Source organism: Callithrix jacchus, chromosome 12 (assembly GCF_049354715.1).
Source record: "Callithrix jacchus isolate 240 chromosome 12, calJac240_pri, whole genome shotgun sequence".
Classification (NCBI taxonomy): domain Eukaryota; kingdom Metazoa; phylum Chordata; class Mammalia; order Primates; family Cebidae; genus Callithrix; species Callithrix jacchus.
The window spans coordinates 118,099,548-118,116,702 of record NC_133513.1 but is presented as its reverse complement, the minus strand read 5'-3'; the positions used below and the strand labels follow the sequence as shown (position 1 = coordinate 118,116,702).

The 17,155-nt window shown below is 38.4% G+C and overlaps 1 protein-coding gene across 18 annotated transcripts in view; it reads left to right on the top strand.

The window, feature by feature from the left end:
• Positions 1 to 17,155, top strand: part of EEF1AKMT2 (EEF1A lysine methyltransferase 2) — a 75,743-nt gene that overhangs the window by 19,417 nt on the left and 39,171 nt on the right. For 4 of the 18 annotated variants that reach the window (XR_008475728.2, XM_078346722.1, XM_054243446.2 and 1 more), the window contains one exon: positions 2,739 to 3,142. Coding sequence is in view for 8 of the 18 variants with exons in the window: in XM_078346722.1 (XP_078202848.1) it covers positions 2,739 to 2,833 (95 nt within the window). In the remaining 10 variants the exon portion in view is untranslated. Of the gene's footprint in view, positions 1 to 143; positions 253 to 2,738; positions 3,143 to 14,494; positions 14,840 to 17,155 lie in introns of those variants that run through there. The other 14 variants (XR_008475727.2, XR_008475726.2, XM_054243442.2 and 11 more) reach the window with 9 other exon arrangements.

Here is a 17,155-nt window from a genome sequence, read left to right as displayed (position 1 = left end):
GCTTTTAATAAACATTTTAATATTTAGTTATTAATATTTGGTGAAGTTAGATGAAGAACATGAATTAGGTTGCATAATGAAACAGTGTGATAGACCAATTGATGCAATAATATAATTTCTTTCTTTCTTTTTTTTTGAGACAGAGTCTCTCTATTTCTCTCTGTTGCCCAGGTTGGAGTGCAATGGCAGGATTTCAGCTCCTGGGCTCAAGCAATCTTTCCACTTCAGCCTCCTGAGTAGCTGGAACTGCAGGTGCACATCATCATGCCTGGATAATTTTTATATTTTTAATAGAGACAGGATTTTGCCATGTTGTCCAGGGTGGTCTCGAACTCCTGGGCTCAAGTGATTCTCCCACCTGGGCCTCCCAAAGTGCTAGGGTTAGAGGCCTGAGCCACTGCACCTGGCCAGTATACATTATTTTAAACATTTTTTTCTGTTTACAAGAGTATTTGAGCTCAAAGCATGGAAATTTAGAAAATACAGAACCCCACCCTTGCCTCAAGAAAAAAAAATTCCAAAACCAATAGATCCATCAATGAGGGAAAACCTAGTTTGGCATTTTATTTTACTTTAATTTTTAAATTTATTTTGAGACAGAGCCTGGTTCTGTTGCCCAGGCTGGAGTGCGGTAGCATAATCTTGGCTTACCACAGCCTCCATCACCCAGCAGTCTCCCACCTCAGCCTCTCAAGTAGCTGGGACAATAGGCGCACAGGTGCAGGTCACCACAACAGCTTTTTTTTTGTATTTTTTTGTAGAGTGAGGTTTCACCATGTTGTCCGGGCTGGTCTCAAATTCCTGGCCTCAAGAGAGCTGCCTACCTTGGCCTCCCAAAGTGCTGGGATTATATCATGCCTGGCCCTGGTTGGTATCTTAGTGATGTTACAGCTTTATTTGTTTTATTTTATTTTATTATTTTAATCAATTAATTTTTTTGAGATGAAGTCTTGCTCTGTCACCCAGGCTGGAGTGCAATGGTGTGATCTCTGCTCACTGCAACCTCTGCCTCCCAGGTTCAAGCGATTCTCCTGCCTCAGCCTCCCAAATAGCTGGGACTATAGGTGTGAGTCACCATGCCCAGCTAATTTTTTGTATTTATGGTAGAGGCGAGGTTTTGCCATGTTGGCCAAGCTGGTCTCGAACTCCTGACCTCAGGTGATTTGCCTGCCTTGGCCTCCCAAAGTGTTGGGATTACAGGCATGAGCCACTGCACCTGGCCTTTTTAAAAGCAAAATAATAAAACATTTTATTTCATAGTTTAGAAAAATACAACACTAAATTCCCCCCCTTTTTTTTTGAGATGAAGTTTCACTCTTATTGTTCAGGCTGAAGTACAAACTCTGCCTCCCGGGTTCAAGCGATTCTCCTGTCTCAGCCTCCTGAGTAGCTGGGATTATAGGCATGTGCCACCACGCCTGGCTAATTTTGTATTTTTAGTAGAGACGGAGTTTTTCCACATTGGTCAGGTTGGTCTCAACCTCCTGACCTCAGATGATCCTCTTGCTGTGGCCTCCCAAAGTGCTGGGATTACAGACATGAGCCACTGCGCCTGGCTGGAAAACACTACATTATCTTATTTGGATCTTTACAGAATCACAGTGAATTTGATGGGAGTGGGGGTGGGCATTGGTATTAGTAAGTAGCCTCTTTGCATAGAACTCAGGGTCATGGTAGAGGTAACTTGATAGCCTATCTCATTTAGTAAGTGGTAAAGCTGAGACTTGAAACTAGGATTTTAGATTCCAAGTTAATTTTTTTTTTTAAACTATACTGTGATGCTTTGAAAGTTATTATTCCTTGTCTTCCAGGCCCTTTATTAGTTAGTTTAGAGTCTTCATTTTTGTTATAAATTATTGTTTTTAATTCTGCTGAAATACATATACCATTTTATAACCATGTTTAAGTTGACACTTCTGTGGTATTAAGTACACTTAAATTTTTGTTCAATTGTCATCACCATCCAGAACTTTTTCATCTTCTACAAATTCATTTATATTTCCATGTTATTTTGCCTTTCTGTATTAAATGCTTTTATATGTGTAGTGTGAATTAACTAGATTAATACATAGTAATTCTAATTCAACACAGGGCCAGGCGATGTGGCTCACTCCTGTAACCCCAGTACTTTTCGAGGCTGAGGTGAGTCTATCACCTGAGGTCAGGAGTTCCAGACCAGCCTGACCAACATGACGAAACCCCGTCTCTACTAAAAATACAAAAAATTAGCCAGGTGTGATGGCGTGTACGTGTAATTCCAGCTACTCGGGAGGCTGAGGCACGAGAATCGATTGAACTCAGGAGGCAGAGGTTGCAGTGAGCTGAGCTAGTGCCACTGCACTCCAGCCTGGGTGATGGAATAAGACTCCGTCTCAAAAACAAACACGCAAACAAAACTCGACACATGCCAGCTGCTTCCTACAGCTGAGGTGATAGAGGGTAACAGAGATCAGCTTTGCAGGGATGATAAACAGAAGGTGGAGGAAATGGCATGTGAATGGAAAGCCTGTTTTTTGCAATTTGTTTTTGGTCTTGTCTTTTTGCTAAATTCAAAGTGATTTTGGGTGTGCATACATATGCTGTATGTACATAGTAGAATTGAAAAATCGTGAAATGAAATTCAGCACAATATAGAGTTTGGAATCATCATTTTATAATGGGTTTGAAAGTATAGTGTATAAATAAATGTAATTATGAGATTCAATCTTTAATAAAGGTATTTTAATTTTGTCTGACAGGATTTGAACTTTTCGAAGAGCTGCCAACACCCAAGTTCAGCTTTGGAGGCAGATCTGGAAACAGTGTAGCAGCATTGGTTTTCCAAAAAATGTGAGACTTCCTTGGACAAATTCAGGTAGCCACACAGAATCTACAAAGCAAAGTTACCCTGACACAGAAAATCCATGTTCAAATAAATGCTTAGTAAGTACACAGGATGCACATGTTGAATAGAGTATAATGGATTGGTAAAAGAAAATAATAATCATGAGCCCCTAAGTAGTTGGGTTTTAGAGATCAATCAAGAATAATTTTAAATTTTCTTTTGTATTTGAAATGTAAATAGTTTTCTTTTTGATTAAAAAAATTTCCTGTAACTGCTAAACAGTTAAAAACTGTAAAGTAGTAAATGAGTTTATAGAAAGCATGTGTTCTTGATTTTTGTGCCTTCATAAAGTTGGATTGAATATAACTATTTATGAATATTTGACCAAATTATTCCAGCACCAGAATAATAAGCAAACAAGTTTCTTAGTATTTTGTTAGACTATTTATGAAATATAACAAGAAATAGTATTTTGTGTTGGATGGTGGTTATTTTTAAAATTAATTAATACCTGAGAAAAGGCCTCTTACCTTTATGTATATAGTTAAACAAAATCGGAGAAATGTATCAGTTGCTCAAAAGTTATCAAGCCTGCATTTTGTAGCTGTGGTCTTCTACACACTATAAGAGATGAAAAGGTAGTAGAAGGAAAGAGAACTAAGGGATATTATTATTTGCTAGCATTATGTTAAGTTGTCTTATTAAGTAATTGAATCTTTTCAGTATCTTCTTGAGGTATGTATTGCTCCTTCTTGTTTCTACCTGTAAGAAAAAGGAAACTGAGAGAAGTGATGTCACTTTGGTGAGGTCAAACAGTACAGGGTGGAGCCAGCATTTTTATCTGGGTCTGTCTGACTTTAAAACACATTCTCTTCTCCTAGCATATTCTGCCTCACAGGTGCTAAGTCTCTGCTTTATAGCATTTATAGTTCAGCTGGAGACCTATGATTATTACATATAAAGTTGAATTAGAAAAGATGGGTAGTTATTTTGTTAGTGTCCTTCTGTGGAGTTTCAGAATAGCAGTCAGTTAACTCTTTCTCTTATCATCCTTCATTACTTTTCCCCATCTCCCTACTCAAAGACTTGCCTCTGTTAAGAATTTTGTCATTCTTCTGTGAAAGGGCAGTGTAAGTTATATCAGCCTGCAGCAATACATCCACAAAGGTGTTCTAGTTGGTGGCTAATTTAGCAAGAGAAATAGTTTATTAACGTTTTTGAAAAGATAAGGCATATTCATACTTAATACCATTTTGTATTTGTGGTATTATTTTAATATTGGAGCCATAATACAAATTTTTACATAATTTTTTGAAGATTTTAACTTTGTGGGCCTATTGGATAACATAACTAACAGAATTTTTGTTTATTTGGCAAATGTTACTCCTGTATTGAATAAGTCTAACATTATGTCCTTTTTCTTTTTGGGGAGGGGTAGGCAGGGGAGTGAGTTTTATATTTAGATCAACATTGTTCAGCCATTAAGACAAGATAGTTGAAGACATGTGTGTGGACTTTAAAGAAAAATAACATTTTTTGAAAAGCTTTTATTTTCAACACGTAAAAAGTGAGAAGTTACTTCAAAATACATGCAATTTAAATTTTTTACAAAATTGTGTTGATTTTATAAGATAGCACATTTTTTTTTTTTTTTAAGATGGGGTTTCACCATGTTGGTCAGGCTGGTCTTGAACTCCCAGCCTCAGGTGATCCGCCCGCGTTGGCCTCCAAAGTGCTTGGATTACAGGCGTGAGCCACCATGCCCGGCCGATAGCATATCTTAAACTGTAGACAATTTCATAGTTTTTGAGATCTGGTCTTTGTTGTTTTTTTCACATAATATTCCTTTATTTCAAATATAGTTAAGTAAAGTACTCTTTTAGGATTTTGAGTTAAGTATATGCTATTTTAATGCACTAATCCTACAGACTAGGCTTTCTGTGTGACTAGACTGAGATGTTGAGTTTTATTCACAGAAAGCCTGGAATGGTTGTTTGTTGAAAAGCTTTTCAAGTCACTATTTGGGGCATGTTTGTGCCATTTGCCAAGGTGAAGTTGTTTTTTTTTTTAATCATAGAGCTTTTGATAAGGTTAGGAAAAGGAAGTTGTCATCTCTTCTTATTACTCTAATCCCCCTGGAAGCTAGCCTCTTTAGGACTCAAACCAGAACAAATAGAAGGTTGAAAAATGCCAGTAAGAAATTAATATTTTCACGTAATACCAAACTGTTAAAAACCAGGTCAGCAAATGTCCCCAGGTTCCTGAAACAAACCGTAAATACATTATTTAACTTAGCATTGTTAAGTTGTATAAATATGTGGGTAATTGTGACAGAAATTATGCACTTATAGAAAGGAGCAGTAAGTTATGTAGTGAATTCTGTTTTCTGTGTATAAGAAGTTGGAATTGTAATTTCATTTAATCAAAAGACACTTATTTTGAGGAAACTTGTTTGAAATGCAGGCGAGATTTCTCTGTGGAGCCCGCACAGGGTCGTTGCTTTTCGTTATGATGTTATTGCTGCATACCAGGCCGCATCTGTATGTGGGAAGTGCGTGTGCAAGTCCAAAGGGAGTTGAGCCTGAATGGGTGGGTTACACCAATTAGCGAATAGAAAGTTTTCAGTACATTTTGTTTTAAGCCAGGTGCACAAGTTAGAGTTACTTTTTGGGACTGGTATTTATGTATGTGAGAATCAAACCTGATATCACTCTTGGCAGCCTGACTAAAGCCATTTAAAAATAAGTACAAACTGTCCTTGAATGATTTTTTTTCCCATTGTAGTAGCACTGAGTTTTCCTTTTTTCTTCATCTGTGGTATGCTTACAATCTTCTGGTTTTTTTTTTTTTTTTTGGAAGCAATAAGGGAGCTAAGTATATTCAAAAGGCTTTCCATCTTTTTATGAGTCATGTGCTTCAGTGGACTGACTTATTTAAAAAATTTCTATGATACTGTAATGCAGTACTGTATGTTGACCTCAGTTCACTTTTATCTGGAGTATAACAGAAACCTCAATTTTTAAGGAGCCTGCATTAGTAGTTAAGTTTCATATGGCCTTGAAATAATTTTCTTCAAATTGGTATACAGAGAAATAGCATATTCCTGCCTATGTTAATGACTTTCATTTATGTTCTTTTAAGTCATTTTATTTTATGAATTGTGTGTGTGTGTATATCTGTGTGTCTTTCTCTCTCTTGTCTGGTGGCCTACAATGAAAATCTGTACGAATGTGAACAGTTTGTCTCCAGGGGAGAGCCCTGGGGTTTGATTTCCTGTTTTTGGCTCTAAGCTAAAATGTATGTGCTCCTGAACAGCCCTCTGCTGTGGGAGTATGAGACCAAGTGTCTTGTGTTCCACAGTACTAACCTCTTTAGCTAATTGTGTGTCTGTGTGTGGGAGGGGGCTGTTGATGGGCTCTGAAAGAAGTCTTGTCTAGTACACTTCACTGAATGAAGGCTGCCCTTGACCTAGAGCTTGATTGTGGGAGGTGAGGAGCATATATGGCTGAAAGACAATTGCATAGTGGGAAAAAAAATCAGGAAATCCTTACATTTCTCTTGGTTAGGCAGGAAACAGAGATGTCCATAGAAGAAGGGGGAGCTCATCAGCATGTTTTATTAACAGTTAATGGAAGAAAATTAATGCTAATTTATTCTTCATATACACCATGCAATTTGTTAGAAAAGTAAAAGAATAGTTTGAAATTCTTTGGTCAATTGATGGATTCCTATGTTCGGGGCATAGAAATGAAACTCAACATCAAGCAGACAAATACCCAAGCCCACAGGCTACATAAATGCTGAATAAAACCAGCTCTACAATGGAACCCTGAAAAGCGTCGGGTAAGAAGCCTAATGAATGATTGAATATGACCTTAGCAAAATCCCTGGAGTGTTGTTGAAAGATCATTCATTTCCAGCTTAGATGTCAAGATGGGCTCCAGTAACCAGGAAAAAAAGAGAGCTTGAGTCAGTACTTACTGAGTTTTAAAAATCTTTTACAACACGGTGCATTAGACTGATTATTAAAAGGACTTCTCTCGCTGAATTTTGAGCTGTCACTATAGTTTAGGCCCAGGGAAATAAACTTAAAAAGATAGGAATAATTCCTAAGACATGAATGTATCAATATCCTATCCTGCTTTTATGGAGTAGAACTTCAAAAACTGAGATGTGTAGGCTGGCAGAATGTACTTTTGTCATGCTGATACCATTGTAAAAAAGACTTACAACTAGGAGATCAACTGAGCCTTCAAGTATTTGCAAATTACTTGCCTAGCTTGTTAGAAGAAGAAATAAAAAGCCAAAATCTACATTTTTGTTTTCAAAAGAAATGATTTCTTTGCTTTCTGAAGAGATGAGAAATGATAAATTCTTCCATGTTCTCATCTATTATTACCGTACCATATCAGCAAATGATAAGTATTTTAATGAGTGATCTTTATTGTTCATGCTATCTGGAAGCGTCTTAAGAAAAGTGAATCTAATACATCTGTTTTCCCAAATATGTAAAAATTTATACATAATCTGGCAGTTAGTATTGAGTAGGTTAGGAAAAAATATGAAAATACTCTGATTGAATCAGGGGACTATGAACTGTATTTCTCACTTTTCATTAATATATTACAGATCGGTCAGTTTATCATCAACGTTGATAGCAGAATTGAAATGGTGTGGGATGGCTGTAGTTCCCCAGCTTTTGCCTGCCTGACTGCTGCATAGAGGAGGGAATCGTTGGGAGGAAGAGGCTAAATGTGGAAGAGTGTGGGTGCTGTCAGTTCACATTTTCCTCCTAACCCTCTTGCTAATAGGAAAATGTCAGGCCTTTGTTCCCATCTAATTTTAGTACATCCTGGCTAAAAAAATGTTAGGATGAAAAAATGTTAGGATGATTTCCAACCGTAGAACTTTGAGGGGTGGAGTAGGGGAAGGAAGAGTGGAGGAAAGAGCAGTTTATACTCCATATCCGTCTGCCTTGCTGCAACAGCAGCTAGCCCCTGCTCTGTTGATTTTGGTAATGACATAAATTTAGATGCATTGAAACAGTGATAATTAGGTTTTCCTTATATGATCTCAATAAGAAGCCTAGTTGGTGTCTGAATGGGGAAAAATTATAATATGGTATTTAATAAAACATACTTGGTGGAATTAAAGAGCTGTATGCAATCTTTGGAAGAAAGGCCTGTAATTGTGAGTGAAAACTACATGTGGTGCTATTTTAAAATAGAACCTTAGAGATCTATTTGTGTTTCAGCGAAACTGCTTTTATACTGTTATTTTGAATGACAGTAATATTTTGATTTTTGAGAAGCAGTCATAAGCAAGGCACACAAGGCTGAGCTGTTTATCTGTGCTGTAAACCCCAGCAGGCCTACAGGGAAAGCCCAGATTCAGTGAGAGAGCCAGTTGGATCAAACAGTTGATAAAATAGTTTGTTCAAGAGATAGGACAGAATTCTTCTTGGCTTTGTAATTGGAAGTACCAATTGTTGTGGTTATTATTTAATTAAAAAGTAATTAACTGGATTAAATTGAAAGGGCAATTCTGAATACTGGAGCTGTTTACGAAATAAGCTGTCTTCCCGCATTACTCAGTTAGTGAGCTAAGGTTTCCTATTGGAATTTTATGATGGAGACATTATGTAGCAGAAGTCAGATCATTTCATTATTTGCAATGAACTAAGCAGATTATTTTCTGAACCTGAAATTCAGTTGAATTTATTTTGGTTCCTTTCATTTTATAACTGCAGGTAATTGTTAAAATCTGTTAAGCAATAGGATAGATGTCAAATAAATTATTTTTTAAAATATTAAGTTTTGGAGAAAAAATGATTAGACGTAGCCAAGTCACTTTCCTTTTATGGTCTTCAGTTTTTCTCTCCATAAAACAAGGGCACTTAGGTGATATTTAAAGTTCTGTATCCTTGTCAGCTCATGTTGCCATAATAAAATACCATAAACTTGGTGGCTTAAACAACAGAAATTTATTTCTAGAAAGTTAGTTCTTAAGGCTGGAATTCCAAGATCATCATGCTGGCAAGGTGGTTTTATTTTAAGGCCTCTTCTCTAGGCTTGTAGGTGACTGCCATCTCCCTGTGTGTCTACATGACTTCTTTGTGTGCAGTAGGGTTGGAGGAGAGAGAGAGCACTTAAGCTCTCTGGTGCCTCTTCTTATAAAGAGCACTAACCCCGGCCAGGCATGATGGCTCATGCCTTTAATCCTAGCACTTTGGGAGGCCAAGGAGGGCAGATTACCTGAGGTCAGTAATTTGAGACCAGCCTGGCCAACATGGCAAAACCCCATCTCTACTAAAAATAGAAAAATTAGCTGGGCATGGTGGCGCATGCCTGTAGTCCCAGCTACTGGGGAGGCTGAGGCAGGAGAATTGCTGGAACCCGAGAGGTGGAGGTTGCAGTGAGCTGAGATCGCACCACTGCACTCCAGCCTGGGTGACAGAATAAGATTCCATCTCAGAAACAAAAACAAAAAAAAGAGCACTAACCCCATCCTGAGGGCCTCACTCTCATGCCCTACTCTAACCTTAATTATTTCACAAAGGTCCTATCTCCATATACCATCACATTAAGGAGGGGGGGGGCGGGGGTCAGGGCCTCAATATGTGGATTTTAGGAGAAATCCAACATTCAGCCCATAATACCCCTGAAATTGATTGGGGCTTAGAAAAAGCCCTAGCCCTACAAAATAGGCTTCTAGTATAGCTGTCCCTCAGGATGCAGGAGGGACACCGGGACCACCCACTTGTAACCAAATCTATACATATGTGAGTTTTGCATCCCAAGAAAATTGTATTCCCAATCTGAGTTTGATTGAAAAAAGCCAAGTATAAGTGAACCTGCATAGTTGAAACCCATGTTGTTCAAGGGTTGCCTGTATTTATGGGGAGATTAATACTCCATTTGTTAACTATCAGTTGTTAGGTAACTTGATGATTCTTTTAAACCAAAGGATCTGTGCTCATATATACATATGTACATAAAATATTTGAAGCAGTCAGATGAGTATTCAGTCTAAAAAAATCTAAATAATCTTTTCCATGTTTTCTTAAAGTTTGAATTTGAATATTTTCTCTGATACATATTTGATAAGTTTGTATGCATTTGACCAGAGGTTTTTTTTTTTTTTTTTTGAGATAGGGTCTCACTCTGTTACCCAGGCTGGAGTGCCATGGTGTGATTATGACTCACTGCAGCTGTGACCTCCTAGGCTTAAGTGATCCTTCTGCCTCAGCCTCCCTAGTAGCTGGGACTACAGGTGCATGCCACCATGTCGGGCTAATTTTCCTATTTTTTGTAGAGATGGGGGTCTCACTATGTTGCCTAAGCTGGTCTTGAACTCCGTAGCTCAAGTGATCCTCCTGCCTCAGCCTCTCAAAGTGCTGAGATTACAAACTTGAGCCACTGTGCCTGGCTGAGAAATATCCAGGAAACTCAGAAATTTACATTTTATTGTTTAGTCCACTTGTACTTTTTTTTTTTTGAGACAGTTTCACTCTTGTTGCCCAGGCTGGCGTGCAATGGCGCCATCTCATCTCACTGCAACCTCCACCTCCTGGGCTAAAACGATTCTTCTGCCTCAGCCTCCCAAGAGGCTGGGATTACAGGCATGCGCCACCCCACCTGGCTAATTTTAGATTTTTAGTAGAGATAGAGTTTCTCCATGTAGGTCAGGCTGGTCATGAACTCCCAACCTCAGGTGATCCGCCCGCTTCGGCCTCCCAAAATGTTGGGATTACATGCCTGAGACACTTTGCCCGGCCTTTTCCACTTCAATTTTTAAAATAGATTGAGATCAGGATTGGGCCTTAGGAAAATTGTGATAAATTTGAGGAATCTCCCCAATATGGTTTTTTTTTTTTTTTTATATATAAGACATAGACTACACACAGATGACCTAATTTGCCACTCTAAAGTCCCAGGTATCTACCATCTCATGCCACATAGAGGCCGTGCTTTAATATAGCATATGGGTCTGCCTTTCTTATGCCCCATGCCTCTCCAGGCTACTCTGTTTGTCTCTGTAACTGCTTACTTCCCCAGTGAAATTGAAGTATGTTAAAGGTGCTAGCAAATTGCCTTCTGTACAGTAGGTACTTAAGGTTGGTTTCCCTTCCCTGCATTTCTTTGGAACAGCTTGGAGAGAGAAGCAGTGGTTTAGACCCTGCATATTAGGAATGTAAATATTAGGTGAGAAATGTGAAGCAGCTTAGCGGGATTCCTAGCACATACCAAGGCAAATCAATAGTCTTTCCTCCAAGAACCCATCTTCCCATTGAGCTAATACGTTTAATTGTTTGAGATTTTACTCCTTAGTGCCATGGTTTTAATATATTCAGTTCCATTGTAGACATTTGTGTTCTAGGAGTGATTAAATGAGTGAAGAGAGGAGGAGTGCTAGATAAGTGAGAGGGAAAGTTTAGAATAGGTATGCCTTTTAGAACTTCTTAGAAATCGGCTGGGCGCGGTGGCTCATGCCTGGAATCCCAGCACTTTGGGAGGCCGAGGCGGGTGGATCACGAGTTCAAGAGATTGAGACCATCCTGGTCAACATGGTGAAACCCCGTCTCTACGAAAAATACAAAAAAATTAGCTGGGCATGGTGGCGCGTGCCTGTAATCCCAGCTACTCAGGAGGTTGAGGCAGGAGAATTGCCTGAACCCAGGAGGCAGAGGTTGTGGTGAGCCAAGATCGCACCATTGCACTCCAGCCTGGGTAACAAGAGTGAAACTCCGTCTCAAAAAAAAAAAAAAAAAAAAACCTTCTTAGAAATCATACTGTATAGCTGCTTCTTCCTTAGTCTCTAGCTGCGGCTGGTACTGAAGCATTTATTTATTTTTTTAATAGACCAAGTCTCACTCTATTGCCTGGGCTGGATTCAAACTCCTGGCCACAATCAGTTCTTCAGCCTCAACCTCCCACTGGAGTAGCTGGGACTCCCACTGTGCTGGGCATGAAGTACCTTTTCTTTTTCAATCCCTTAAGAAATAAGGATCAGATATTATAATGCTAGATTTTCATGAAATATCCTTTATGATTAAGAATCAGTAGAGATTAAGAATACCCCTCAGATTTAGATCATTATCTGTTTTAAGTGGTAAATTTTATTTTATTTTTTTGAGATAGGGTCTCGCTGTGTCACCCGGGTTGGAGTGCAGTGGTGCAATCGTGGCTCATTGCAACCTCAGTCTCCTGGTGATTCTCCCACCTCAGCCTCCCTAGTAGGTGGGACCACAGGCATGTCCCACCACACGCAACTATTTTTGTAATGTTTGTAGAGACAGGGTTTTGCCATGTTACCCAGGCTGGTCTTGAACTCCTTGCCTCTAACAATCCTCCCATCTTGGCGTCCCAAAGTGCTGGGATTACAGGTGTGAGCCACCAAGCCTGGCCTCAGCAATTTTTCATCAAGAAATGCAGGTATGATGGGGAAAGATGTTAATGTGAATGCATTTGAATTGAAACCAAATGGACAAAGATACGATATATCTTCATTAGGTCTGAGTGCCAAGGCATTATTCCAAGTGACATCAGACAAAGGAACCAAGAGCATGTTCCCATAGGATCATGCATTAGGAAGCTGATAGTATTGGGTTTAATGAAAGTGTTGAATTGGATTTCGGTCTTGTATTGGCCATTTAGGAAGCAGTGGGCTAAGATTTTATAATTGATTTCTACCTTACATCATCCAGATTTGATTTCCTTGATCAGTGACTCAGGTTTATTTTCTTTGCTTTAAGTTAACAGTGCGGTTCACCGTGACATTTTCAAGTTTGATGTTGAGTAATACTTTAGTTTATCTGATTTGTCCTTAGTTTAGAACTAAGACCAGTGTAGTGTGTAAAAAGTATGGTGAATCAGTTGTTTATGCTACTCTAAACATTTGGTTTGGCCAGGCACGGTGTTTCACACCTGTAATCCTGGCACTTTGGGAGGCCAAGGTGGGTGGATTGCCTGAGCTCAGGAGTTCGAGACCAACCTTCCAACCTTAGCAACATGGTAAGACCCCATCTCTATTGAAATACAAAAAATTAGCCAGGCATGGTGGTGTGTGCTTGTAGTCCCAGCTACTTGGGAGGCTGAGACAGGAGAATTGCTTAAACCCAGGAGGCAGAGGTTGCAGTGAGCTGAGATTGCGCCACTGTACTCCAGCCCGGGCGACAAAACGAGACCCTGCTTCCAAACAAAAAGAAAAAGAATACATTTGGTTTTTCAGATTTATTTCTTTAACCTTTGTATTGGTGGTTATATGAATATCTCAGTGTCTAGAAGGCTTAGTATAACGACTGTAGACATGTTGGCCATACCCATGTTGCTTTCTCTAGTTAATTCTAGAGCGTTGTAGTCTTTGAACCACTTTAAGAGAGTTATACAGAGTTGAGGTCAATATGATATAATGCACTTCTTTAGGACAGAAGATAAAGCATCTTTACATTAGGTAGTTTAACAGTACAGTGGTTGACTCACCTGCTTTTAATCAAGGTGTTTTTGTTTGGTTTTGTTTTTGTCCCTTGCAAAAGTTAAGAGAAGTTGTAAGCTAGTAATTAAAATAGCAAGCCAACTTCTCATTCATATCAATTCTTTTGTATTTTAGGTATAAACTATAGCTGCAGGTTACACACATACAGAATCAGCAAGCTAGTCTCTCTCAGAACATTCATGGGTATAAATTCAAACAAAAGATCTTTGCTTTTGGTTAATATAATAGATTGACGAACTGCTGAGGAGAGTTAAGAAATCCATAGGCTAGTATATAGGCTAAATGTTCTTTTCATACTACTCCCAGGAATGTTCTACCCTTTAGAACTGGAGACTGATTTCTTTTCTTGACATTTTAAATCCAAAGGATTGAGCCTTTAGATTGGGTTTTTAAGCTCTGTGAAATCACCAACTATATCTAGTTTTAGTTTCCTTTTTACCTGATGAAAATAAAATTTATTCAGTGTCATTTTTAGGGGGAAAGGCAGGAGAGCAGTAGCTTTGAGCATATCACTAGGGATGAATAAAAACAGATTTTTCTTGAGGCAATGACTTATGGCAGATAGTTGACAAGAGAAAAATTAAATTTCGAGCTTGTGTCTCAAATACTGAATGTGAATTCCACTAAAGAATATTTGAGGAAAAAAAGTTGAAATGGTATCGTTTGCAGATGGTAACATAAACATTTAGCCTGGTCTACAGTTGAAATATTTTGTAGATTAAATGCAATTTATAATATAGCAATATGAAAATACTGCAATTTATTTTTAGAAATGTTTTTGGTGGGGTAACTGAAGCAAACTAGAGAACTACCATGTTATAATGATAATAATTAGAATCTACTTCATGTAAGATCATAAACCGATTAGGCATTATGCTTTTGAACCTTAGTATTAGAATAATAAAATAGGTTTAGTAAGTTTTACATATGCCATTTACTTTGAACATAGATAGTGAAAAGCCTTTACTACACTTTTTTTTTTTTTTTTTTACTATCTCCAGTAACAGGTATAAGCAATATTACGCTTTTTTTTTTTTTAAAGCTTTTTAGTTACCATACATAAACTTTTAAATGTTTGTTATTCATGCTTGTGTTTTCTTGTAGCTACTATTAACTTTGAAAAAAAAGATAATATTAAGTTGAAATAAGTTTTAACTGTTACTCTGCTCTTTTTAGCTTACTTTACCAGAGCTCTTCCATCCAGTGAGTTGCAAGCGTGACATTTGCTGTGGTTTCAGCACCTGTCAACTCGGAAAGCAGGGTTTGTGCTCAGGACTTAGGCTCACAACCCATACTTTGTGGTGCACAATGCTGGCCCAGCTGGCATGCTTTCGTACCTCAATGGTGCTAGACAGTCAGTTACAAAGCTGTGTGGCTTCACATGTGCTGATCTCAGTAGTCACTCCTCTTCAAGCTGCTTTCAACTCTTCTGTTGTATAAAAGGAGTGAGATTGGTATTATTGAATTCATTGCTGAGGTTATTTTTCAATGAAAATAAATTTGTTTTATTTAGTTCTTGGATCAAAGAGTAATTTTGTCCTCAGGAACCAAATACCTCTTTAAAAAGGTGTGTGTGTGTGTGTGTGTGTGTGTGTGTGTGTGTGTGTATGTATCATGTATATATGTATCTGTATACATACATGCATGATTCCAGCCAGAGCTATAATTCATTTCTTATTTTCTTCAGTGGATAAAAAGATGGAAAGGAAAGAACAGAAAGATTAATGTGTCATGCAATCCCTACATGCTAATGTAGTAGGTAGGGTTATTAGTTGTAGCTGGAAAAAGATGTGGGAAAATTTACAGAACTTTCTTTTCTGAGTAAGACATGAAAATTTGCCCCCATTATAGGTTCAGATTTTTTATTTCCATCTATAACCAGAAACTTCTTATATTTTCCAAAGAAGTATATTTTCCTAACATATTTCTAGTCACCAATCTTTTTGAAAATATTTAAGGTGGAGTTGGTGATGTCTATCTTCCCATAATTTATTATAAGCAATTTTAAAAGGTTCTGCTTTAAAAAAGATCTTTTCAAATGTAGAAAGAACAGTGTGAAATGTGAATGACTGGCTTTTAATACAAGGGTTGTGACAAAGAGGCAGTGGCTTTTGGAAGCCAAATAAAGGGGTGAATACACATGCATCTGCATACTGCTGTTGGGTCCAGTGTATAACATTTGACATTTGTTTAGTTCACTTGTTAGTCTAAAGAGAATAGTGTGTTATTCTCTCAAACCAGTTTATAATTTTTTTTAGTGGTGAGCTGTTTTTATAACCATACATAGAGATAGATTTGATGGGAAAAACGGAACATTTGCTGCTACTTCCTCAAGCCTCAGAGCTCAGTTCTTTGTTTGAACGTCACATTTATCTGTTTCTAAAGGCATAAAAATAAAACACCCACTAACTACCTAGGACACTCCTTAGTGCATATCAAAACCCAACCTTTACCCTCCCTGCACAAATGTGCTTAGGTGAATACTTTTATTAGCTTGTTGATACAAGTTATAGTTGGTTACACCCTTAATAAAACACACCCTTATTGTCTCCTGTTGCTTAAGAACTTTAAACTTGCAATAGGGGAGCTGTGTAATATAGAATGATATTCAGTTTTTATCTCCCAGGCAGTTTTGAGTGGAAATGTGATGCATACCTTATACATAAGTGTGCCTCTATTTGGTAGTCCTCCTTTGGGGGAACTAGGATGGCTGTGTTTTATCCGTGATTTTCATATGTATATTTTTTCCGCCCAGGCTGGAGTGCAATGGTGCAATCTTGGTTCACTGCAACCTCTGCCTGTCAGGTTCAAGCGATTCTCTTGCCTCAGCCTCCTGAGTAGCTGGGATTACAGGTGCCCGCCACCATGCCTGGCTAATTTTTGTATTTTTAATAGAGATGGGGTTTCACTTTGTTGGCCAGGCTAGTCTCAAATTCCTGACTTCAAGTGATCTGCCCACCTCGGCCTTCCAAAGTGCTATCATTTACTTTTACTTCAAGACCAATATATGACGGACCGCCACGGCGCTGGGCCGTTGTATATTGGTCTTAAAGTAAAAGACTGCAAGCAGGGCTGGGCATGGTGGCTCACGCCTGTAATCCCAACACTTTGGGAGGTCGAGGCAGGCAGATCCTGAGGTCAGGAGATCGAGACCATCCTAGCCAACATAGTGAAACCCCGTCTCTACTAAAATACAAAAATCAGCTAGGCATGGTGGCATTTGCCTATAGTCCCAGCTACTTGGGAGGCTGAAGCAGGAGAATTGCTTGAACCTGGGAAGCAGAGGTTGCAGTGAGCTGAGTTCGTGCCACTGCACTCCAGCCTGGCGCCTGGCAACAGAGCAAAACTCTGTCTCAAAAAAAAGACTGCAAGTGATCCCTACATTTTATATTTCCCAGGTGTTAGGGTGTTCTCTGCCTTAATCAGGTTAGCATTGGTTGATGATAATGGAAAAGTTACAAGTAGTTAGATTATTTATGGATTTATTCCTAAATTGGCCTATGAATTTGTGTTTAGGTGTCTGGTTGTGTGCAAAATCTGGTTTTGATTTGGTTTCCACCATTTCAGATTGAAAAAAGGTAGAAAATCTGTGCCCCTGCCCCTTTGCAGCTTTTACATAGCTTTAAATCCAGGGTTCTACATTTTTATCTACTCTTCTGAATTGAGTGAACTCTACCTTTTGGGTCAAAGTTTTTCATAGTAAATAACTATGGAGTTGAGCACTAAGAAGTGAGGGTGTTTTATAATATAGCTGTAGGATTATTATATTATGTGGGAAGAGCCTATGGTGTGGAGTTAAGTGTGACACAGGTCCTAATGTAATATATATCTTTAGCT